Source organism: Carassius carassius, chromosome 4 (assembly GCF_963082965.1).
Source record: "Carassius carassius chromosome 4, fCarCar2.1, whole genome shotgun sequence".
Taxonomy (NCBI): domain Eukaryota; kingdom Metazoa; phylum Chordata; class Actinopteri; order Cypriniformes; family Cyprinidae; genus Carassius; species Carassius carassius.
The window spans coordinates 33,990,566-34,016,748 of NC_081758.1; the positions used below are offsets into that span (position 1 = coordinate 33,990,566).

The 26,183-nt window shown below is 35.3% G+C and overlaps 1 protein-coding gene across 20 annotated transcripts in view; it reads left to right on the forward strand.

Annotated features, from left to right (window-relative positions):
* The window catches only part of LOC132139884 (calcium/calmodulin-dependent protein kinase type II subunit beta-like), an 82,694-nt gene that overhangs the window by 11,325 nt on the left and 45,186 nt on the right, over positions 1-26,183 (forward strand). For all 20 annotated transcript variants that reach the window (XM_059548557.1, XM_059548576.1, XM_059548565.1 and 17 more), the window contains exons 3-5: positions 11,444-11,503; positions 11,687-11,741; positions 13,922-13,987. In XM_059548557.1, coding sequence (XP_059404540.1) covers positions 11,444-11,503; positions 11,687-11,741; positions 13,922-13,987 — 181 coding nt within the window. The remainder of the gene's footprint in view (positions 1-11,443; positions 11,504-11,686; positions 11,742-13,921; positions 13,988-26,183) is intronic.

Consider the following 26,183-nt stretch of genomic DNA (forward strand, 5'->3'; position numbering starts at 1 on the left):
GTATTCTTAAGCAAAATGAGAGACATGTGTAAGAAAAAAAATTCAAATACCAATATTTAAAGAGTGAGTTTATATTTTATGAGTTACTAATATTTTCAAGAGAGTTTATGAAGTGGTCCTGTCCCCTTGCATTATATGGACTAAAAATCTTTTGGACGACACACTCAAAAAAAATTACTCTTTAAACTTACTTAAGTCAATTATGGACAGTGGTTCCACACAACCAAATTGTGTTTTGATAACATTAATGGAATTTTTTGAATCTATGCAAACTCCTTGTGTTGTGACAACACAACTGAATGAGGTAGAATCTATGTGAAATAGTAATGTCCAACCAAATCTATTTATTCACTTTGCTTCAACTTAAACCGATTAAGTTAACTGAACATGTTTTGGTTTATTACAATCTAGCCAATTTTGTTTCACTCTATCAACATGAGGAGTTTTGTTTCAAATTACTAATTTCAATTATGGACAGTGGTTCCACACAAGTAGTTCTAGTTACTTTAACTAAATATTTTCTATTTAAAGTTACTCACTTCAACAAAGCATTTTTTGTGTGATTTGTCTTGTAATGAGTCAAAAGACAAGATGTCACAAATGATCAAAGTGTATTTGTTAAACAAGCAATAAATAATTACACACAGTTACAGTAAATACAGTTTAAACCACATTACAGAATTACAAAAGAATTACACAAAATAGCAGAAATATCAAACTACTCATTTTCTAATTGGCATTCATGGGTAACCAATGATTCAAACCTTATTCCAGGAACAGGAACAGGCTCCAGAAATAACTTCTTCAGTATTCCAAATGTGTACCTGAGTTCAGGAGGGTAGCTCAAGTTCAGTCCATATATCAGTCCCAGCAACATGGTTTTGCAGACTGTAAACTGCTAGGTCCTGAAGAACTTTATCCTTTAAAACTCCAACTTCTGCTGAACTGTCTTCAATGACTGCAGCTTCAAACAGATTCCCACGAGTCTTCTGGATCACCTCCTGATTGCTGCCAACGTCTGTATCCTAGAAGTATTTAAAGGATGGAGAACTCAAATTCTTGTGTATTAACTTTAACAAATCATTTATTAACCTTGAACTCACCATATAATCCATACTGCTAGGGTCTTCATTTGGATACTTCAATTTCATTAGTCTGACGATGAAAACAACAAAATTTAGCCTTTGTTTTTTTTTCCCTAAAATTACAACCCGAATTCCGGAAAAGTTGGGACGTTTTTTAAATTTTAATAAAATGAAAACTAAAGGAATTTCAAATCACTTGAGCCAATATTTTATTCACAATAGAACATAGATAACGTAGCAAATGTTTAAACTGTGAAATTTTACAGTTTTATCCACTTAATTAGCTCATTTAAAATTTAATGCCTGCTACAGGTCTCAAAGAAGTTGGCACGGGGGCAACAAATGGCTAAAAAAGCAAGCAGTTTTGAAAAGATTCAGCTGGGAGAACATCTAGTGATTAATTAAGTTAATTGATATCAGGTCTGTAACATGATTAGCTATAAAAACTTTGTCTTAGAGAGTCTCTCAGAAGTAAAGATGGGCAGAGGCTCTCCAATCTGTGAAAGACTGCGTTAAAAAATTGTGGAAAACTTTAAAAACAATGTTCCTCAATGTCAAATTGCAAAGGCTTTGCAAATCTCATCATCTACAGTGCATAACATCATCAAAAGATTCAGAGAAACTGGAGAAATCTCTGTGCGTAAGGGACAAGGCCGGAGACCTTTATAGGATGCCCGTGGTCTTCGGGCTCTCAGACGACACTGCATCACTCATCGGCATGATTGTGTCAATGACATTACTAAATGGGCCCAGGAATACTTTCAGAAACCACTGTCGGTAAACACAATCCGCCGTGCCATCAGCAGATGCCAACTAAAGCTCTATCATGCAAAAAGGAAGCCATATGTGAACATGGTCCAGAAGTGCCGTCGTGTCCTGTGGGCCAAGGCTCATTTAAAATGGACTATTTCAAAGTGGAATAGTGTTTTATGGTCAGACGAGTCCAAATTTGACATTCTTGTTGGAAATCACGGACGCCGTGTCCTCCGGGCTAAAGAGGAGGGAGACCTTCCAGCATGTTATCAGCGTTCAGTTCAAAAGCCAGCATCTCTGATGGTATGGAGGTGCATAAGTGCATACGGTATGGGCAGCTTGCATGTTTTGGAAGGCTCTGTGAATGCTGAAAGGTATATAAAGGTTTTAGAGCAACATATGCTTCCCTCCAAACAACGTCTATTTCAGGGAAGGCCTTGTTTATTTCAGCAGGACAATGCAAAACCACATACTGCAGCTATAACAACAGCATGGCTTCGTCGTAGAAGAGTCCGGGTGCTAACCTGGCCTGCCTGCAGTCCAGATCTTTCACCTATAGAGAACATTTGGCGCATCATTAAACGAAAAATACGTCAAAGACGACCACGAACTCTTCAGCAGCTGGAAATCTATATAAGGCAAGAATGGGACCAAATTCCAACAGCAAAACTCCAGCAACTCATAGCCTCAATGCCCAGAAGTCTTCAAACTATTTTGAAAAGAAAAGGAGATGCTACACCATGGTAAACATGCCCCGTCCCAACTATTTTGAGACCTGTAGCAGAAATCAAAATTGAAATGAGCTCATTTTGTGCATAAAATTGTAAACTTTCTCAGTTTAAACATTTGCTACGTTATCTATGTTCTATTGTGAATAAAATATTGGCTCATGTGATTTGAAAGTCTTTTAGTTTTCATTTTATTAAAAGTTAAAAAACGTCCCAACTTTTCCGGAATTCGGGTTGTACATGAAAAGTCAGTCATTCATCTCCTTATGGGAAATACAGGCAAGCAGAAAATGGTACACACATCTGGACCCTGCACGGTAAGCAACAGAACTGGAATGTTCCCAGACCCAGAAACATAGTAAAGACATTAGTAAAACAGTCCATGTGACATCAGTGGTTCAACCATAATTTTACAAAGCTACAAGAATACTTTTTTGTGCAAACAAAACCAAAACAGCGACTTTATTCAACAATTCTTCTCCAAATCGCATCTTCCACCATTATCAACAGCGCGTAAATAATGCATGCGCATGGTGCCGCTGACCTAGAACACGCATGCGCTGAGCCTTGATTACACGCAGAAGAAAGCAATGTTCATGCCTCTTGTTACTCTCCATAATGGCGGCATATGTGATTTGGAGAAGAATTGTTGAATAAAATCGCTGAATTCGTTGAACTTTCTTTGCACAAAAACGTATTCTTGTAGCTTTGTAAAAGTGTGGTTGAAGCATTGATGTCACATGAACTGTTTTACTGATGTCCTTACTATGACTCTGGGAACATTTCAGTTGCATTGCAGCCTTTATGGAGGTTCAGAAATCTCTCGCATTTTCATAAAAATATTAGGGATGCACCGATTGACCCGCCATCAATCGGAAACCGGGTGGTTTTTGCTTAAAATACGCGATTGCTAATCGGCCGGTCTTTGGCCTTTTTTTCGGCCGATTTTTCCGGAAGTGCGTCCGCGTGCTCAGACTACATCTACATGAGGGTGAGTAATTAATAGGGCTGTCACTTTTGTGAAAAAAATCATTTTCGATTTTTAAGACATAAGTGTTCATTGAATCGATTGTAAAATCGATTTTCCATGTCAAAAAAAAAAAAGACGTTTCCTTTTTCAATGTCAAATAACAGACGAACGTAAAGAGAGTGCTGGAAACGCACAAGGCAGCAATATTTCTTATTTATTGGCATGAAGTTTCGTGCAGAATAACAAACAGCAAACAGCAAAAATATATGTGCTGAGGGGACGGCTGCCATGACAAAAGAAAAACATCAGTGCAGGCTTCAACCCGGCTGCGTTTATGATTTAGGCAATTCAAAAATCTCCAAGATTATTTTAAATAATGATTCAATCCATTTCAAACAACTGTTCAAAAAAATTTAACTTTAAATGGACTTGAGAACAGGCCATGTGTCCAGAGCAGAGCGTTTTTTATTCACTATATGTCCAGCTGTTGAGAAGACGCGCTCCGACCGCATTGATGTCCCAGGGACACTCAGGTACAGCTGCGCAATTCTCCACCACAGAAGCCGGTCACTGTCAGCTTGCTATATCATAACTCAGAATCTCCTGTAACTAGAAGCACGAATGAGGCGAATTCGCGTCTACCGTGCCGCGAGACCTCCAGACGCTCTATTCGCGTTTGGTGTGAACGCAGCATAAGAGGTCGCTTTCGACGTCACTGGGTCTTATAGGCGCGTAAAATTGCTGGTATTTTTTGTCTAGCTTTCGCAACGCATACTGCACTTTCGGAATTTTTTATTTTCTTTTTCTGCTTGTTTGTGAGTTTTGTTACATCTATATTTTTAATTGTTTAATTATTTTAAAATGAATAGTTTACATATTTGGTTAAAATCGATTCCCTATTTTCATTTTCGAAACTTTTTTTAGTTGGTCCGATCGATTGTGCAATCGATTTTCAAACTAAAAGTGACAGCCCTAGTAATTAATGACATGTTTATTTTTGGGTGACCTAGCCAGTTAAACACACCTGAACCAGCTAATCAAGGTTCTTGGGAATTTTAAAACAATAAAGTATTACTAGAAGTTCCAGGCAGGCAGAGGTGGAAAGAGTACAAAAATATTCTACTCAAGTAAAAGTACCATTACATTAATGAAATTTTACTTAAGTACAAGTAAAAGTACCAGTCTAAAAAATCCACTCAAGTAAAAGTAAAAAGTAGCTCATTTAAAATTTACTCAGAGTAAAAATTACTTAGTTACATTTTAACCAGTGGGAGGGAGTCAAAAATGGGACAGACCAAGGGTGTCAAACTCAGTTCCTGGAGGGCCACAGTCCTGCACAGTTTAGATTTAACCCTAATTAAACACACCTGATCCAGCTAATCTAATCATTTAGGTTTATTTGAAAACTACATGATATGTGTGCTGGAGCAGGGTTAGGGCTATGGCCCTCCAGGAACTGAGTTTGACACCCCTGGGATAGGTCTATTAATCTCAAACTAGTTGTTTTTAATTAAAGGAATCAGTTATTTAGAATAATAAAACATTTGGGCTGTTACCAGGCAAATCAGTATCAACAAACTCATCTTTTAATGCAGAGGAAATGCAAAAGCTTCATCGGACGTGGCATTTAGATGTATTACACTGTTTAGTGCAGGACAAGAATGCATTTAACCTGCAGTTACAAATGCATGAATAATGTTTTGATATGCCAGACATAAAATGTTGAATACTCATTTGAAATTATAAAAACTTAATTATAAAAAAAAAAAAAATCAAAATATACTTTAAATGTGAAATTAAAATGGCCAGTATGTGTCAGCAAGTCACTGTTAATAAGTGAGTCATTGCGATTGAACCAAATCATTTAAACAGTTGATTCATTCAGAAACGAAACACTGTCATGTTGCTCAGAGATGCAAAATTTTGCTTTGGTGGCTGTGTTTGGAATAAATTTTTGTTGTAGAAATAGAGCAAAAACAATGGCAATATGGTGTCTAAAACGCAAGTCTCTTAGTTTACTGTCCTGTTGTAAAAAAAAAAAAATATATATATATATATATCAGTGGCGGCTGCTGGTCTTTCAAAGAGGGGAAGCTCATTTTCGGCCTACATTATAACCCTCTGATGGTCTTCATTTGTAGTGACACTCGGGGTCTTTTTGACCCCAGACAATAACATTTCATTTTGTAATAGTAAAATATTTAAATTTTTTACAAATATAATTTTACTCTGTTCATTTATGTTTTTACTAAACTTTGTACAGTTTTTGGAGGATTTAAATCTTTTACATTTCTATAAATAAATAAATATTTATTTAAATAGGCTTTTTTTTTTTTACAAAAAAAGAAAAAAGCATTTCAGGTAAAATTCACTTCATAAAAGACCCAGATTTCTAACTTTCATACATGGGGATACCATGGATAATTTTATAAGGTTTAATGTAAGATTTTTGCCCATTTTTGGGGAAATTCAGTTTAAAAATTGTAATAAATCACTTTAACCACTAGATGGCTATAGTGTGTGTGTGTGTGTGTGTGTGTGTGTGTGTGTGTGTGTGTGTGTGTGTGTGTGTGTGTGTGTGTGTGTGTGTGTGTGTGTGTGTGCGCGCGCGCACATTTTCAATCTGTCTTAGTTACCAATTTAATTTTGTGGTGGTTCTCCATTTTACAAATATCAAGAAATATTGCCGCAGTTTGTATTTCGAATACACTTGAGAAATCCGCGATCATGGGACTGAGCGTGAAACAGCTTCGCCGACTTCTTATGGTGCAGACCGCTGTCAGTCAAAAGGAGATCGACAGATCCTCCAATCATCACGCGGAAGCCCAGTCTTCATTCACCTCCAGAGACGCTGAGCGTCCGTGGGCGGGACATAATCGCAGCATTTATCCAATGACCGTCTAGCTTCGGAGCACTGAAAAAAACTGTTCAAAGCAGCCCCATCGAAGTCAATGGACGCTCGGCTTCAACAGGGAAATGCACTGTGACGCTACGGGAATGTATGAGAAGAAAATCGAGTCAGCCGACATGTAGCTAATTAAAACAATACATAATACACAATAGTACATATTTGACCGTTGGGTTTTTTTTACATTAGAGGGGAAGCTGAGCTTCCCTTGCAGTCTTAAAGAAATCCCCACCGATCTATATATATATATATATATATATATATATATATATATATATATATATATATATATATATATATATATATATATATATGTATATATGTGTGTGTGTGTGTGTGTGTGTGTGATTATGATTTTTAGAGGAAAAGACAGTATTCTTTGTGTGATTTTGATTCTAAATGATTTTGATTGATTTCATTCTAAATGCATTTCAACAGACTGAATCACACAGTGAAAGAACACTCTAAATGCGCGCGTACATCATTAAAACAACAATTATGATATTATCGCAGACAATATATATCGCACACTCCGCACCAATCTTTTTGGCTAATTTGTGCAAAACCTCTTGCTAAAATGTCAAAGCATCATTTTAACCACCAATGCAATGACGCAATTATTTAGCTCACCTCTATATGCTTACGTGGGGTTGATGTCTTGTCGAGATTTTATAAACTGCTAGTTTGGTCTCCCTAGGCAAGCACAGCATACACAGCATAATAGAGCATACATACGGCCAGGGGTTCACTTCATTTCCTTGAGTTCAACTTCAGAATATGACGGGGTTTCGTTTTCAGCGGTGTCTGCACCACTAACGCCAGTTTGCCCTCCTGCCCATTATTTACTGACATAGCTTCCAGGGAGCGATTTTTTTTTTTACTCAGTAATTAATGTGTTTTAAAATGTAGCGAAGTACAATACTTCAAACAAAATATACTTAAGTAAAAGTAAAATTACAGATTAAAAAAAATACTTAAAAAAGTAGAAGTACACAAAAAAGCTACTCAATTACAGTAACGCGAGTAAATGTAATTCGTTACTTTCCACCTCTGCAGGCAGGTGTGTTAGAGCTGAACTCCACAGAACACTGGCTTTCCTAGAGCAGGTCTGGACACCCCTGCCTTGCATCAAAATGAATGGTTTTTGGGAGGCAAATTCATTCATAATCTGTCAGTTTATAGTAATACCACATATTTTGTATTTATTGTATTAATAAACCTAATCTTAATCTATCTGTCTTTTTTTGTCAATTTCCAGTAGCCAGTGAGAGAATAATGTTTTAATACGAGGTTGTGTTGAGTGCAGTTGTTCTTACCTGTCTAGTGGGCACCAAGAGGGTTTCAGTATTTGTCCAAGGACTCTTCTTCAGTATGCAAACATCTTCATAAGTTCTGTAGTGCGGATCCAGTTTGGCAAAGACTGTTGATTCTAATGGGCCTATGGTAATTCTGTATGTCTCGAATTCTGCACAAATCTGTAAACACATGAAGTGCAATGTGTTACGAAAAAAAAAAAAAAACGGTTTAACAGCAAAAACCAATTCAATTATCAAAATATTAAGTGATTTATTTGTATGAGTGATGAATAGTGTCATGTTTACCATTCCAAAAGGGTGAACCTGATTACATATCTGGAGCATTTGTATAATGTGAATAGCTCAGAGTAGTGTCCGGTTTAAAGTCATTGTATGACCACACCGTCATGTTCATAAACATAGCTTCAAATACTTTCACTGTGCTAAGCCAGGGCTCTCCAAACTCGGTCACATTACATGGTTAGACATTTATTTATTATTTCGCTTTTTGCAATTAGTTAAAATATACATATTCTAACAAATAAAGGGAATTACTTCCCCTTTTGAAAGTCATTATGTATTACTAGTATACAATTAATTTATACAAATAAATATATTTTGCACACAAAATGAGATAAGACAGAAACTCCTATTCGCCATTTGATTAGCTATAGGAGGAAGTAGCTGAATGACAAATCATTCTGCCTCTTAACATCTCTTATTGTAAGCCATATGTAAAATAGTATAAAGTAAAGGTAAGTGATAGGACGTTTTATTTTTGGATAAACATTTTACTAATAAATACATTAGTATAAATCTCTCTTAAAATACCTCAGTGGGTTATGATATTTAAAACAGTTTGGTTTGATCTAGCGCAGAACTAAAACTTTAATGAAATATTTCCCACAATTATAAAATAAATGTATTATTAGCTAGCTCCACACTGGAGAGCTGCTTTATAACAGGAAATCAAGTTATAATTCTAGCGACACTGACTCTGTATTTTCATGTTTAATATTGAAAAGCTATCTATTGCATAAGGACTGTTATATAAATAAACGTGACTGGACATTTCTTTACTGGAGTGGCTGGAGAACCTCAGAGTTCGTGCAAACATCCACATCGCTGTAATCAAATATGTTCTTAAGAGCTGCTTTTACATCGCGGTCAGTTTTTGTTGTGTTTATGCAGTTATTGAGAGCAAGGCGTGCAGTATATATTTACATATTCATCCAAGGTTCGGATCGGCTCGGTTTGCTCAAACTGAAGTGCTATCTTCTTCTTTTGAATTGAATCAGGAGAGTGTATTACAATCTTGCGCTACAGCGCCACACTGGTCAAACTGCATTATTGGAGGCTTTCACATTAGGCATACGAGATCAAACAACTAACGTTACTCAAAAACATTTGCCGACAATTTTTTTTTATCGTCGACGTTGTCGATAATGTCGACTAATTGTTTCAAGTATATATATATATATATATATATATATATATATATATACTCAAGTCAATACCTTACAGAGAGTCGTGCGCTTTCACATCTCCCAACCGCTCAAAATCATCTATTAATGGTGCAGTAAACCGATTACACAATACTAGACTGCAAAACAAAAGCACCCCAAAACAGAAACTCTAAGAGAAATTAAAGACTTTGACTTAACACAAGAAAAACTTTAGATTTTCTTACCTGACTGGTACCTCTTGCTCTCCTTCGCACCGTCATCAAATGCGTTGGAAATCGTCACTTCTGGGTTTTTTTTGAATTACAAAATTAAACACTTTACGTCAGTTTAACGATAGATAATTGAGTAAAATTGAAAATGAAACCTTTTAAGTTGATTAAGCACAATACAATTGTGTTTTGGCGGAAAACTAAATATACTTGTGTTGTTTTAACAAAACATATCTGTGTAAAACGAACAGTGCCACAAATCCATTTTTTTGAGTGCATGAGAGTGAGTAAATGATGAGAGAATTTTCCTTTTTGGATGAACTATCCCTTTGAAAAGCAAATTGTGATGGAGAGGCTAGAAAAATATTCCAGACAGAATTCAATAATGTGTTGAATTAATGAGGAGAGTCATGGAATAAAAGAATACAACATTAATGTTTTGAAAGGCCACTTTTTTGTGTCGTCTATTCAACGTCAATGTCTAAAAGGAAAATGAAACTTTTAATTGTTTATTTGGGGCATTAACACTTTTTTTGAAGGTTTGTAATATTTAAAAAAAAAAAAAACAATAACTCCCACAAAAATATTGAGTCTGTGTCTGTCATTAATGAAAGCTGTTTTTTAATTGTGTGTGTTGCTGTTGTATTTCGTTTTTCTGATACGTCTTGAGGCGTTATTTGTGCTGCTATCAGTTTGCGGAAACATTAGACGCCCTTCTAGAGCATGCATTATAAGCTTAAGACACGTTTTGTGTTTTGGGTTTAATGCCATCTCTCTTAATTTTCTCTGTTGATTTTCAAGAAGGTAGCATTTATTCCACTCTTATAGTAACTCATCATTTGCATCATCATCATTATTGTAATTAACAGCCTAGTCAGTGCATTGTCTGTCGAGATGGGCTAGTTGAGTGCTCTTCAACAACCATGACCTATTTTGAAAGGTTTGTTGATATAGATATATATATGAAACGTATGGACAAATGGAGGGCTGAGATCAGGCCTGAGATGACTGATCAGAAGAAATATAAATTATATATTAGTAGGAGTGTAACAATATTCAAACATAATAAAAACCTGCGATACATCACCCAATATTACTGTTAAACACCGAAAATTGTTTCTTTGCCCTATTGTGTTTATTTGTGCTGTTGCATCTAGTTTGATTATTAGGTGTTTTTTTTTTTTTTTGACCATAGTCCTTTTTCCCCTCTGAGCATAGCACACATACTGAACCATACCATACGAACCATGAGCAATCTGAACCGTTACACCCCTAGATATTAGCTTTGTTTTTTTACTGTCTGACCCTTAAATCTAATCTGCAGTAAAAGTGAAGGTGTACATCTAAACATTGTGCTGAGTCTCTATCTAGCCATCCTCAATTCTGGGCCATACTGACCCTTTTATCAAGACTGAATGAGATCTAGGACGTTCATTTAGCGCAACTGTGACAAGCTTATAGTTTGTGATATCTAACTCCTTTTATGGTTTTGTGCCAAATGCTCAAGACTCGACACAGGAAATAGTGATGACATATTTAGAAAACATAATGGCATATCAGGTTGGTGATTATGTCATTACCAATGGAAACATGGCCTGTAAGTCTTTTTGAAATGCACACTTTATTGGTACCATGTCAAGTCAAAGATTTATTTCATTTTATTTTAATCAGTATTCGATATATATTAACAGAAATTTAATTATGCATGTTTTTATTTGTTGCTTATTTTTATATTTGGATAAGATTTAGCAGCTCTCTAAATGATTATCTTTGTTTCATAATTTAAATTGTAAATTTGTGATTCCTAAATACACATTAATGAAGTATGTGATAAAGAGATTTGATTTTTAGCATTTTATTGTGTAAGTACATGTAGCTTCAACATCAAAATAAATACAAAAAGAAGGTTTATCAATATTGACCAGCATTTTAATATTAGTCTATCCTTATTGTTGGACAGTTTCTTTACAGCTGATATCACACCGTTCAGTGATTTTATAATTTCTGCTTTTCTGTGTTTGAACCTCAGACCATCAGAAGCTTGAACGGGAAGCTCGAATCTGTCGTCTGCTGAAACATCCCAATATCGGTGAGCTTTACCTCCAACCAATTAGAGTCAGAGATATGTATATTATTAAACTGCATTTTAAGCATTTAAACTCTTAATGGGCTTTTGACAGTTTATTATTCTCATATTTTTTGTCAGGTGGATGTTGTGTGATTTTGTCGCTACAGCCACAATAAAATCTAACTAAATCTATTTTTGTTTTAGTTCGTCTGCATGACAGTATATCAGAGGAGGGCTTCCACTACCTACTGTTTGATTTGTAAGTGTCATTGCACTTCCTGTCAGAATGTTCCTCCGTTTCCTGTCATCAAATTAGCTTTGACGTGAGGAAGAGCACAGCATGAAATGGTACATACTTCATATGTTATGTGCCTCTGAAGCCTTTCATCAACATTCTGATTTTCTGCACTGTTAAATGGATAGTTCACGTCACTGAACACTGAAAGAATGCTAAAGGAGCACTGCAGCTGAATGATTGTATTTATGATATGAGGACACATGCAGAAATTGTTATTGATCATAATAAGTTGTAATTGCTGATGTTCATTTTACAGTATAGTTTTATATGTATTTTGTGCACTGGGTATGAAGACCAGTGATCAAATTGGCTAGAAAATACTATTCATTTGCCTGTTTATATACGGTGACAGGCTTGCATGGAAAAACTGGCTTTCATGTGGCAGCACAAGTGTGATAAAATACACTGAAAAAGCATAAATTCCACACCTAAAATGCATCTAATCACCGAAGTTCTATTTGCTTTGTTCTTAATTTTGCTGTACTATACTAGAATAAAGCTTATACAGTATCTTTGACAGAAAGTATGGATGATAAAATTGGCCAAGACATTTATTTTATTTTGATTGATTGGACATACAGTACAGACCATAAGTTTGGACACACCTTCTCATTCAAAGAGTTTTCTTTATTTTCATGACTGAAAATTGTAGATTCACACTGAAGGCATCAAAACTATGAATTAACACGTGGAATTATATATGGAATTATATACATAACAAAAAAGTGTGGAACAACTGAAAATATGTAATATTCTAGGTTCTTCAAAGTTCTAGGTTCTGCACTTGTTGGCCCTTTTGCCTTCTGTCTGTGGTCCAGCTCACCCCTAAACCATCTTGATTGGGTTCAGGTCCGGTGACTGTGGAGGCCAGGTCATCTGGCGCAGCACCCCATCACTCTCCTTCTTGGTCAAATAGCCCTTGATGCCTTCAGTGTGACTCTACAATTTTCATAGTCATGAAAATAAAGAAAACTCTTTGAATGAGAAGGTGTGTCCAAACTTTTGGTCTGTACTGTACATCCCATCGTAAAAAGTGTTTTTTTTGTTTTTGTTTTTTTTAAGTAGGAAATTAACAAGAGGACTTTAAAACATCTAGCTGTCATTCAGGCTGCTGTTTTCTGATGAAAGTGGATAATAACTAGTGGCTGTCAAGCTCCAAAAATGTCAAACAAAGTGGTACATGTGACACATGTTCTGTTGTGTCATTCAGTATTATTTATATGCTATTTGAATTGAGTTATTATTCTATTTTCAGTTTTTGTTTTAAGTGCTTTTGTCAAGTTTATTCGTTTTTATAAATGTTTCCATTTGGTTTTATTTTTTTATTTATTTATTTTTAGTTTTCAGTTTAAGAATTTTTCATATTTTTTTAGAAAGTTTTTTTTTCCCGTTTATTTTATTTCAGCTTTATTTAAATGACTGTAAGCTATAAAAATAGCTTATTTTTTGTAAACAGTAATAACACTGGAGGGCTGTATTCAAAGTCTTCAAAAGCCACTTGATGAATTTATTAAAAAAAACAAATTCTCAAACCATCCTTTTAAGAATATATGGGCTTCATAAGTTATCATTTTTAAGAACTGAGCTAAACCATGTTGATAATAAGTGTTATATTTTAGGAAAAAAGTTATCATCAAATAGGCAACAAAAAAAAGTGCCTCCCCGATGGCATGCCGTCTTTGTGAATCTTAAAAACCTTCCACTTGGTTCTCACAGTTCTAGCTCTCCGGAGATTTTTTACATTCAATTCAAGTTTTCAATTCAAGTTTATTTGTATAGCGCTTTTTACAATACAAATCGTTACAAAGCAACTTTACAGAAAATTATGTTTCTACAATATTTAGTAGTAGCTTATAAGTAGTGTCTGTCAGTTTGTGCACGTATGACAGGATTTTTAGAAAAATTAATACAAGACATAGTCAGCCAGACGATAAACATTATTAATATTATTAATAATTAATAATTATTATATGATGCAGTGACACTTGTAGCAATATTTGTTAGTTCTGTTTGTTGATTCAGGGTTAGCATTGGGTTGGATTCTCGTCTCCATGGAAACTAAGCTTGAGGAAGGGATGTGCACTAGAACAGGAATTCTGTTTGAATTAGCAAATAGCCAAGCTGAACTTCCTGTGTTTTAGGGTGACTGGAGGTGAACTGTTTGAAGACATTGTAGCCAGAGAGTACTACAGTGAAGCAGATGCCAGGTAAGAATGCTTTTCTTAATGCTTTCCTTTTCTCTATGCCGCTCTTCTGCCCTTTCTTCTCCTCTCTCATTGGCCCTAGCTTGTTACACCCATCTCCACCAAATACACATTCCCTTTGAGTTTGTTTGGCATTTGGAGATGTTGTTTGAAGCAGCATCTCCCATGGTGCAATACACAGATCTTGCTCGTTGTCCATCACACTCAAGGACGACAGAACTGGACACTAACATTGTTTGAGAAAATTAACTGTATCCTGTTGTGTATAGTTTAGGTGCTTTGTGTAACGATATAAAGTTCTAGAGTGTTGCTGTTGTGTCTTTTGTCTCTCTGTCTATAAATGTCTTCTCGTGTTTTTTCTACTGATCTATCTCTGTCCTTTCATCATGCATTATGTCTGTCTCCCTCTCATACACACACTCGCTCAAACAAACACAGACACAGCCCTTCTGTAGGCAATTTTTTGGCTTTCCTGTACAGATCCCTTTCCTCATTGTGTGAGGCCATCCTTGAAAATATTTTGGCTTGCAGTAACAGTAATTAAAAAAAAAAAAAGGGTCGGTAGGTCGGTCTACATTTTTTTTTTTCAAGTTTCAATGTAAAAAAAAAAAAAAGGAAAATTTTGGTGATGGTGATGACGTAGGTATGAATTTAAACAAATTAGCATATCATGACGTCACTGACTGGGTCTTCAACCCGTGGCTTCGGGCGCATAATTGCAAACCTCATTTTTAAATCTTTGTCAAAAACATGTTTATTGCATGAATTTCAGGTAAGAAGAAAAAAAATGAGGTACTGTTATACTGTTTTACTAGCATCCAACGCTAGGTATCAATGCAGCCTACAAATGAGAGACCGTTTACTTTGCTTTCTTGGGTTGTCACTTTTGTGAAAAAAAAATCCTGTTTGATTTGAGTGACAAGTGTTCATTGAATGGATTGTAAAATCGATTTTGCATGTCTAAATAGGTTTTATACGGCAAATAACAACAAATATAGGTAATATAAGGAAGCTGCCTTCTGAGCCCCGGTACTTCACAGTCCGTGTTCGTGCAATAGATTTTCGAACATAAAGTGACAGTCGACACAGTCACGGTTTTAGACTAGACGGGAGAAGGGATGGGAAAAGATCAGGGCACAGTTTTTCCAGAACTTCGTGCCAAGTTAAAGCGGTGTCGAGCTGTTTTAATGCATTTTTTTAGATGTATTATGGTGCCCCGAACCCTTATGACTTTGAACAGTGACCGCGAACATTTTGTTTACTGCAGCCGCAGCCATCATTACCAAGCGAGAACCGTTGACTCTGACAGTGAATGAGAGTATGAGACGAAGCGCAGGCATAGTGTGACATCCGTTATAGACGTCACAGGTTTTTTTTTTTATTAAGGAAGATAGCCTTCGTTTGTATGTAGGCCTAGAAAATTTTTAGATTTACAACACTTACTTAAATATAATTAATATTATTTTATTGCTTTTGCATTAGTAGTTTGAAGGGTAAAAAAAAAATTGAGTCGGTCCTAAATTGACAGGGTCGGTCGGGTACGGCAAACAAGAATATTTTTAAGTATGGCCTGAGTGTGTGCTTGTAACCAGGGTTTGCAGTATAAAGTTGAAGGTGTTAGTCCTGAGCATTATCACCTTTGAGGTCCAGCCCATATATGCAGTTTCACATAATGACTAACGCTGACTTCCTTGCGTACATTTTGTGGGTGTGTGTAATACATTCATTTTGACCATCTCACTTGTGGGTTTTTTGACCCAGTGCTTGTTCCATGGTATTGTTCATGTTGGGAGGCGTAGTTTAGTAGATAAAGGTCTGACCTGCTTACTGAAAGTTAGAGATGAGATGGTCAAAATACTGTCAACATTTTGCCCTTGACATTTAATCTAATTTTTCTTTTAGGTAGGGCTGCTCCGATCACGATCAGCCGATCGTTATGAGCATCTCGTCTGTAAAGCCGGTTCTCTAATCAGCGGTAAATTCCATCAGGTGCGTGATTTCACATAGAGCAGCTGCTACTACACAGAGCCATTGTTAAAGGTGCTCTAAGCGATGCAGGGAGTCGTAACTTCTTGTTGACGTTTAAATTGTTGTCAAACAAAACGGAGGCTAGCTAGACCCTCCCTCCTCCTCATCCGTGCACTAACCCCCCAAACCCCACCCCCAAATCTTTCTTGTCGGTTATTGGCTGGAACAGTTTGTTATGTTTTGTGGTGCGGGTGAGCCCAGTTTGTTTTTCTTGTTGTTTGTGGAGCCTGTGGTGTCTAGAGAGACCCCGTTTTTTTACAGTGTGTTCAGGGGACAAGCAGCTAGCGGATAGTGAGGAGATGTTTGCTGGATGTGACAAAAAATGTTTTGGCCTAAAAAATGTGTGACATCACTTAGAGCACCTTTAACTGAGAAGATGCGCAAATCCACGTTCATTTCAGCATTTATTTGCGCATCTTCTCAGTTAACAATGGCTCTGTGTAGTAACAGCTGCTCTATGTGAAATCACGCACCTGAGGGAATTTACCACCGATTAGAGAACCGGCTTTACTGGCGAGATGCGCATTAACGATCGGCCGATCGTGATCGGAGCAGCCCTACTTTCAGGTAAGTGTATTTGTGCCATTTAAATTAATAAGCTATAAATATGTATCAGTATACTATACACTCAGTATACTATACACTCAGTATCGCTAATAAATAATAATAGATAAAATGAAATATTATATATGTATATATAAATGGTAATATGTGAGATATTTTTATAATTTAAAATAATTGTTTTCTTGTTACATTTTTTACTTTTTATTTTTATTTTTTTAATGCAATTTATTGTTATGCTGCCAAAGTTGCATTTTCAGCAGCCATCCCTCCATTCTTCAGTGTCACGTGATCTTTCAGAAATCATTCTAATATGTATATTTGGTGCTCAAGAAATATTTTTTATTTCTTATTAATATCAATTTTGTAAACCATTTTGCTCCTTAATATTTTTGTGGAAGACAATACATTTTTTCAGGATTCTTTGATGAATGGAAGGTTTCTAAGAAAAGCATAAGCATTAACTTGAAAAAAATTTTTGTAACAATGTAAAATATTTATTGTCATTTTTGATCAGTTTAATCCATTCTTACTAAAAAAAATCCATATAAGAATTTTAAATGGATTTATATATAAATATATATATACAGTACAGACCAAAAGTTTGGACACACCTTCTCATTCAAAGAGTTTTCTTTATTTTCATGACTATGAAAATTGTAGATTCACACTGAAGGCATCAAAACTATGAATTAACACATGTGGAATTATATATGGAATTATATACATAACAGAAAAGTGTGAAACAACTGAAAATATGTCATATTCTAGGTTCTTCAAAGTAGCCACCTTTTGCTTTGATTACTGCTTTGCACACTCTTGGCATTCTCTTGATGAGCTTCAAGAGGTAGTCACCTGAAATGGTCTTCCAACAGTCTTGAAGGAGTTCCCCGAGAGATGCTTAGCACTTGTTGGCCCTTTTGCCTTCTGTCTGCGGTCCAGCTCACCCCTAAACCATCTCGATTGGGTTCAGGTCCGGTGACTGTGGAGGCCAGGTCATCTGGCGCAGCACCCCATCACTCTCCTTCTTGGTCAAATAGCCCTTGATGCCTTCAGTGTGACTCTACAATTTTCATAGTCATGAATATAAAGAAAACTCTTTGAATGAGAAGGTGTGTCCAAACTTTTGGTCTGTACTGTTTATATAAATAATAAAAACTTTAATAATTGTATAATACGCAAATTAAGGATGCATGATATTGGATTTTTGCCGATATCCGATATGCTGATATTTTTCAAAACATTTTGGCCAATACTGATATATTTCCTTTTGTTTGGAAACAGTCTCTCCTATGCAGAAATTATAAGCAAAACATTTTAAATGTTGGTTATGCTTTAACAAGAATTTATTTGTTAGAATTAAATAAACAATAATGAAGGTTTTTTAACAGTACATTTGAAGCTTTGAAAATAACTATAGCCTAAATAAATTATATATCAATCACTGCATTTTTTCCCCCAAGAAAGATGCAGTGTTAACCCTAACATTTTATTTTAAGATTTAACATTTGTAGATGTCTAAAGCAAAAGAGTAAAAATTCTGAATTGTTTTTAGAGCTTATGATTTGTTTAAAAAATCTAACATATTACACATTAATGAATAAATCTGTATATATAAAATTATTTAATTTACAACTGTCATGTTTGTGATTTTTTTTATTTTCTTATTGTGTTTATCAGAAACACAGTCTAAATGTTATTTACATTAGGCTATTTTACTTTTAATTTAATTAGAAGTAGGCAAGCAGCGCCCCCTACAGATTAAAACTCCTTACCGAATAGACATTAACGGACTTTAGGACCTGGGGGGAGGCTGTCACTGCTGCCACTGCAGGTGCTATTACTGTTTACTCTATCACAGACCAAAGGTGTCATTCTGTACATGCTTTCACAGATTAAATGCAGCAGTGAATCGAATCATCAAAACTTTGCTTCAAGAATGAGCCACACTGCTGACATGATCTAATCACTAGCACACCCTGAGCATATGTGAGTTAACATATTCCACTTATCGGCAAGACATATCGGCATCATTTTTCATATTGGGCCGATATTTACATTCTGCTTTCTGCATTCTGATTCTGCTTGACTATTCCTGCGTTCGCATTTCAATTTGATTAAAAACTATTAAGTGCAGGAACGGAAAGAATTTGCGCCCTGTTTGTGTGCAGCGCGCATGAAGCGCAAGCGCGTGCACAGAGAGCAGCGGACGCGCTGCGGGTTCCCGGTTTGTGTCCGTTCTCGGAGTGTTCTGTGTATTTCCACTGTAGAAAAGGTTGTTCTGAGTCGAAACTATGGAGGTAAATCAGTAGCTAAACTCGAGAGGTTGAAGATCTGAATGTGAGAACTTGTCATATTAATATTTGTATTTGTAAGTTAAAATTTACACTCACAGCTTTGATGTGAAAAGCTGAATCTTTCAATTTGCACACACAGACAATGATCAAAACACCCGTGTTTTGAATTGGAAGTTGTAGATTAATAGTTACAAATGTGTAGAATGACATTCACACAAAGAAAATGACATATACACATGTTTACGACATATTTACTTTTGCACTTTACTTCAGTTTCGCTGCACAACGTCAAGTCGGCACTTACAACCTCTCAGATCTGGAAGTACAAGTTCAAATCCTAGCGCTCTGACTTTTGCTACTCTTTTTGCGTATTCTGTTGCAAAACTCACTTGTGCGCTTGTATATGCAGATGTGAGAGAGCAGAGCTGGGGTCGGGGCTTTGGTGCGAATGAAGACATTTTATTGGTCGATGCCCGACCAATGAACAACGCCAACTGTTTTCACTGAATATCCTTAGCTTTGACAGAATTTTAAGACACTGCATTCATTTTTCCATTCAGGTATTATCTAGTAGACAAATAATGCAACATATTTTATATGTATATCCCACTGCATATTGCAGAGTAAACTCGCTGTACCAGAGCATGCTTTGATCTCACCGCCATGCGGTCACGTGGTTCATGGAGCTACTAAACTAAACGTTTTGTCAAAATGCTTGAAATGTATTAATTGGGACAGACAGCAGTTTTATTATATTTGCAGCGATTTCTAGTAATTTGTAACACAAAAAGTGCATTGATTATGCATGGATAACTGCGTTATAATAGCAATTTATACTGGAAAATGGAACAGCATTATGTTCTCATACTCCTCCTTGGCAGTTAAATGTGACTAAACAATTAAGTGTAACATTTAACCAATAAAATAACTGTACTGAATGTTAACTCAGTCATGTTTAGTTAATTTGAAGAGATCATGGTACTAAATAATATGCGCAATAATTATGATTCATGAATGACCATTTGAAATATAACATTTTCTAATATGGTTATTATTTAAACTACAATAACTGTAGTATTTAGGTTTAAATTCCAGTGCAAAGAGGCACGCTTTAAATTAGAGGCATTTGGTGGCCAGAAAGATAATATTCATATGCAATTCCATTGCTTAAACACTAGATGGCCTTGTTGATGTTTAATAAATACATGTATTTAGCTCTACTAGTTGCTCAAAACAGTATTTCTGGTCATAAGTGCTTATTTTTTAGGTTTTGCTGTTTAATGTACATTTAGACACTCGATTTTTATTAAAAAAATAATAATAACAATGTTGCATTTAAAAAGGTTCATTACTGACAAGCAAATTAGGAATTTAACCCAATGAAGATGTTAAAATTATTTTTTACAAAACATAAAAATAATAAAAACAGCATTATATTGCAACTCTGGTAGAGTGATATGCAGTGGGATATACATGTAAAATATGTTGCATTATTTGTCTACCAGATAGCCTTATACCTGAATGGCAAAATGAATGCAGTGTCTTAAAATCCTGTCAAAGCTAAGGATATTCAGTGAAAACAGTTGGCTTTGTTCATTGGTTGGGCATCGACCAATAAAATGTCTTCATTCGCACCAAAGCCCCGCCCCCAGCTCTGCTCTCTCACATCTGCATATACAAGCGCACAAGTGAGTTTTGCAACAGAATACCGCAAAAAGAGTAGCAAAAGTCAGAGCGCTAGGATTTGAACTTGTACTTCCAGATCTGAGAGGTTGTAAGTGCCGACTTGACGTTGTGCAGCGAAACTGAAGTAAAGTGCAAAAGTAAATATGTCGTAAACATGTGTGTATGTCATTTTCTTTGTGTGAATGTCATTCTACACATTTGTGACTATTAATCTACAACTTCCAATTCAAAACACTGGTGTTTTGATCATTGTCTGTGTGTGCAAATTGAAAGATTCAACTCTTCACATCAGAGCTGTGAGTGTAAATTTTAACTTACAAATATTAATATGACAAGTTCTCACATCAGATCTTCAACCTCTCGAGTTTTGCTACTGATTTACCTTTATACGAAACTGACTTCTTTCATATTTGTCGACCAGTATACAGAAAACTACATCAGTATAGTATGTCTTACGTGAACGTAAACAGATGAGAAAGAATACACACATGTACAGTATTTTTGCTTAGAGACAACTAATAAAGCGCTGCCTGTCATTAATGTTAATCAAAGAACAAAAGAAAATCATTCACTGATCTTGACTGAATATATTTAATAAATTTAATTGATTAATCTTTATTTTATTTATAAAAGAAAACTATGCAGTGTTTTTAAACTTTTAATTACAGTTTCTGTACCTGAAATTTTGTTTAGTTTTATTTATTTATGATATTGCTAATTGATTTGTTTGTTCCTATCTTATTACTGACTGTTTACTTGTCTTTAACACTTAAATATTAGAAATTTATATTAATCTAGTTGTTTTTGCTATGGTATTTTTTTTTTAAAGCACAGGGGAAATTCCTCTTGCATTTTTTTTGTAGGCTGCTGATTTTTGCTCATGTTATTCAGCTGCAACAGAATGCTTTGTAAAAAGACAGAATACATGTTTGACATCTAAATGTTTGACTTAATTTTTTTTTATATTGGATTTTTTATCTTATTGGAATCGAAACTAGGAATCGATAAGAATAGGAATCGATAAGCAGAATCGGAATTGGAATCGATAAAATTCAAACGAAACCCAACCCTAGTAAGAAATGTTACAAACATAGATAAAATAAATGTCAGATCGCTCTTTCAATAGGAAATATTTCTTACCTTTAATAGTCAATCATATTTACAGTACAAACCTTGTCAGTGAACTATGAGGGCAAAAAAACAAAACAGAAATAAAATAATCGTTCATTAATCGTAATCGAGGTAAAATGTTCAATTAATCGAGGTTTTGATTTTAGGCCAAAATCGTCCAGCCCTATTAAGATATTTAAACCACAGTTACGGAGCATCACCACCTTGATCTGTCACCACTATTAAAGTTGAGCAGTGTGTTCTCATGACCCAGCTGTTAGTTACAACTTTGCCCTTTAGCAGACGCTCCGTTAAAGTGTAGTTTATGCTCTTATAATGCCCTCGCATGATACTTTTACACTGTAATTTCTGCAATTACATTAAGTATATTGCACAGGGGCTCTTATAGTTGGTATATATAAAGCACACGGTGGCCTCTTGAGATGAAATTATAGGCCGATAACTGTGTCTGGTTGAATAAAGTGCTAGCTTCCATTTCCTAGATATCCTTGTTAAATAAAGTGCAGGTTATCACAGCACATTTGTGAGTGTGAATATTATTTTGCATAATTATATTTCAGATACAACAATAATAATAATAACAATAGTAATAATGATTTTATTTTATAATTATTCTTATTGTTATTAATGCATTCTTATCATATTATTATTATTATTATTTTATGAAATATGTGCAGTCAAGTAAAATTATTATTACTTTTCATATACCGCTTTATACAGATTACATTTTTTATTTAAATATAATTTGTTACCGGAAAACAATAAAATAATAATAATAATAATAAAAAAAATCTATCTTTAGGAAGTTATATTAAAAAAAAAATTATAGCCTGGATACCCTGCAAGTTGCTTTGGATAAAAGCATCTGCTAAATGCATAAATGTAAATGTAAAGTTCAAATGTGACTGAGAAATCAAATATTTGTGTGTTTCTTTTGTAGGAATAGATGCAGGGAAACATAGCAGCTTCTTCTCTTGTGTTCGTCTCCTGCTGTCCTGCTTCCAGGCACCCGCTGCTCTTTCTCTCTTTCCCTTCTTTCCTTCTCTGTTCTTCTTTCTTTCACTCTAAATGTCCCTCTTCTTGTGAAGCCCTGCAGCCGTGCGCTGCCCCCTGCCTCCTCAGAGAGAGGGAGAAATTAGGGCTCCAATTAACACAAGTAATTAGGGCTTTATCTTTCTCCCCTCCTCCAATTCTCCACCCGTCTCTCTCTCTCTCTTTCTGTCTGCCTTCTCTTTTATTCAGATATATTTTAGCTCTCTCCTTCTGTGTGTGATAGTGTCACTGACACCTTCTCCACTGTGTTGCGGCTCTTGTTGTTGGATGTGTGACAGAAACAGGGTATGACGCTATTTTGAATGTATTTACTTAGTGCAACTTATAACATCCAAGTGAAAGATATAACACCAACATGTCAGAAAAAATATAAACAGAATAACTGAGTTAGAAAAAGGATCACCTCCTGCTAAAAATGACTTGTAAACTCAATCAGGTGTAGCTAATCACCTTCTCAATGTCACACAAAGCTATTTGACTTTCAACTGTGATCAGCTGTGGTCATTTTGATTAACTCAGCATGAAAAGAGCTTTCCTGGAGCATTTTAGTCCTTGGTAATACAACTGAAGCAAACAATCAACCATGGGTGGCAAAGCACTGTCAAAAGGTCTCTAGGATAAAGTTGTGGACAGGCACAAGTTGGATGAATACAAAAAAAAAAAAAATCTAAGACTTTATGGACGTCAACTTTAGGACGTCGCTCCAAACTACATTTACATTTACATTTAATCATTTAGGAGATGCTTTTATCCAAATTGACTTACAAATGAGATATAACTAGATGGATAACTAGATGAAAGAGTCAGGAGGAAACTGGTCAGAGAGGCTACCATAAGGCCTTCAGCACTCCTACAGTAAAGCATGGAGGTGGTGATATCCTGTTATGGGGTGTTTCTTTGCAGCAGAGACAGGAGCACTTGTCAGGATAGAAGGAAAAATGGATGTGGAAAAATACAGTTAAGTTCTTGAGGAAAATCTGCTGCTCTCTGTCAGAAAGTTGTCAATAGGAAGAAGGTTACCTTCCAACATGACAATGACCCAAAGCAAACAGCAAAAGCGAGCACACAGTGGGTAAAACTGAATGTCCTTGCATGGCCTTTCAGAGCCCAGACTTAAACCCCAGAGTTAAAAAACAAAATCTTTGGAATGACTTGAAGACTGCATTCCACAAACATTCACCATCAAATTTAATTGCAAAGTTAGTAGAGACATATTGCAAACAATCTGTAATTAAGGTGTTTTACCTTTTACTTGGATGTTATAAATTGCAAAATGTATAGTATATAGCTATATATACTATAAATAAATATATAATAAATATATAGCAGAGTAAATACACTGCTCAGAAGTCGCATTTGAATCATCAGTGGCAAATTATGAAAACGTACTTACAGACTGTGAGTCAGAATAGTCTTCTCTCCCAGGATCAGGAAACAGTCTTCCATAAAATGCACTGCACACTAGGGCTGTCACTTTTGAGAAAAATCAAATTCGAACGGATATCGAATATCATGCAATGTATTCGAATATATTCGCTATTATCCGCTTGATTTGGTCATGGGCCTACGCTACAATACGTCTAGAGTGCCCTCTACTGGATAAGATGGCAAAGAATAAAATAAAAAACAAACGGTCTAATCATAGACTGTAAAAAATGCACTACACATGGCATTTTAAAAAACGGATATTTTATTTATAGTTCGATTACGGATATAACACGTCATGTTCGAATGCATATTCGAATATCGAATAAAAAGTGACAGCCCTACTGCACACATCTGAATATATGGGTTGAACTGTTCTGGAACAGTGTTGTAAATACAACTTAACCACTGATTTCTAATCATGTCCTCTGAAGCAAGGCAGCATTAATAAAGTTATGCCTTCTTTCTTTTCATGAACATTTGGGTTGCGTTATACAAATCTTCACACATAGTGACATAGACGTGGGGGCGTGTTTGAACGATGCGTTTAGGAGGGCGTGGACAAGTCTTAACTTTCATAAAGAATATCTTGTTGGGTTTGAGACTTTAGTCCTTGCAACTTTAAGGATCTTATCTATTCACGAACATCTTGTTACACTCCAAAGAGAAAGGAAAACTTGAAATCGCTTTATATGACCCCATTAAGATTTAGATTTAGAAAAATATGTGATAACGTAAATTGAAATGACATGATATATTAAAGAAACAAGTGATTAAAATCTCTTCCTATATATTCTAATATATTGTCCTAACCAGACATGATGACACACAGTGTAAGGTTACTCTATTGATATGCACAAGCGGCACATCTGGGAACATTACTGTCAATTTCATCACCGCCCCTTTTTAGGGGAGAATAAACTACATTTCCCATAGACTTCCATACAAATTAGCGGCACAAAGCAACCTTCGTACACAGCCGGCAGGTGTGAATAACTGAAGAAATCCCTAAGACTAAACATGTCAAGTAATTATATATCCACCCTGCCTGCCACAGAGCGTGAAAGATACATCCACAAACTTAATTTGGTCAATTTAAAAGTGAATGATTTTACTTCGTATTTGAAAGTAAACATCTTTAAATGTATATATTATGTCTTTATATTTAGAGTACTGAGTGCTCTTTTCTGTCCAGCCATACAACTAGCCTTGCTTAGCTTTCAATTAGCATCGTACGTAATTTATGATATTTCCATTACAACAAAATATTGGTGATGATGGCAGGTAGCCACGAATTTCAAATTTGGGGTTTTACAAACATTATTGGTGCACCAAACCACACAACAACTCTTTGCCATGTTGTAAGGTTAGTCCACTTCCTCGATCCAATACTGTATGGCGGTCTGTTTTCCCCTAAAAGTGACTCTGCTCATAGACATTCTATGACGCTGCACTGGTTCCGCATATTACTTTTTATTTCTGTAGCATTGTGATGGTTGGCCCCGCCCACTGTGAAATCTCGCTAGTCTAGAGTCCTAACCATAACCATACATTAATAACCATACATTTAAACTTGGCATATTGTGCCAGGTTAGGACATAGTGTTGGATAAGTTTTTTTCTCAAAATGTTAAAATCTACTAGGTAGAAATGTTAAAAGTACTAGCGCAGGTAGACAAAAACAAACTATCAATGATTATTATAAATATCAATTATTAAACTTGTGACAAAGTTTGTATTTTTGTCTGACTGGATAGTGGAGTCAGCTATTATGTTTTGGTCAGGCATATATATATATATATATATATATATATATGTATATGTATATGTATATATATATATATGTATATGTATATATATATATATATATATATATATATATATATATATGTATATGTATATGTATGTGTGTGTATATGTGTATATGTACTACCAATTAAATGAATGGAGTCAGTAAGATTTTTTAATTGGGAACATTTTATTCATCAAAGAATCCTGAAAAAATGTATCAAGGTTTCC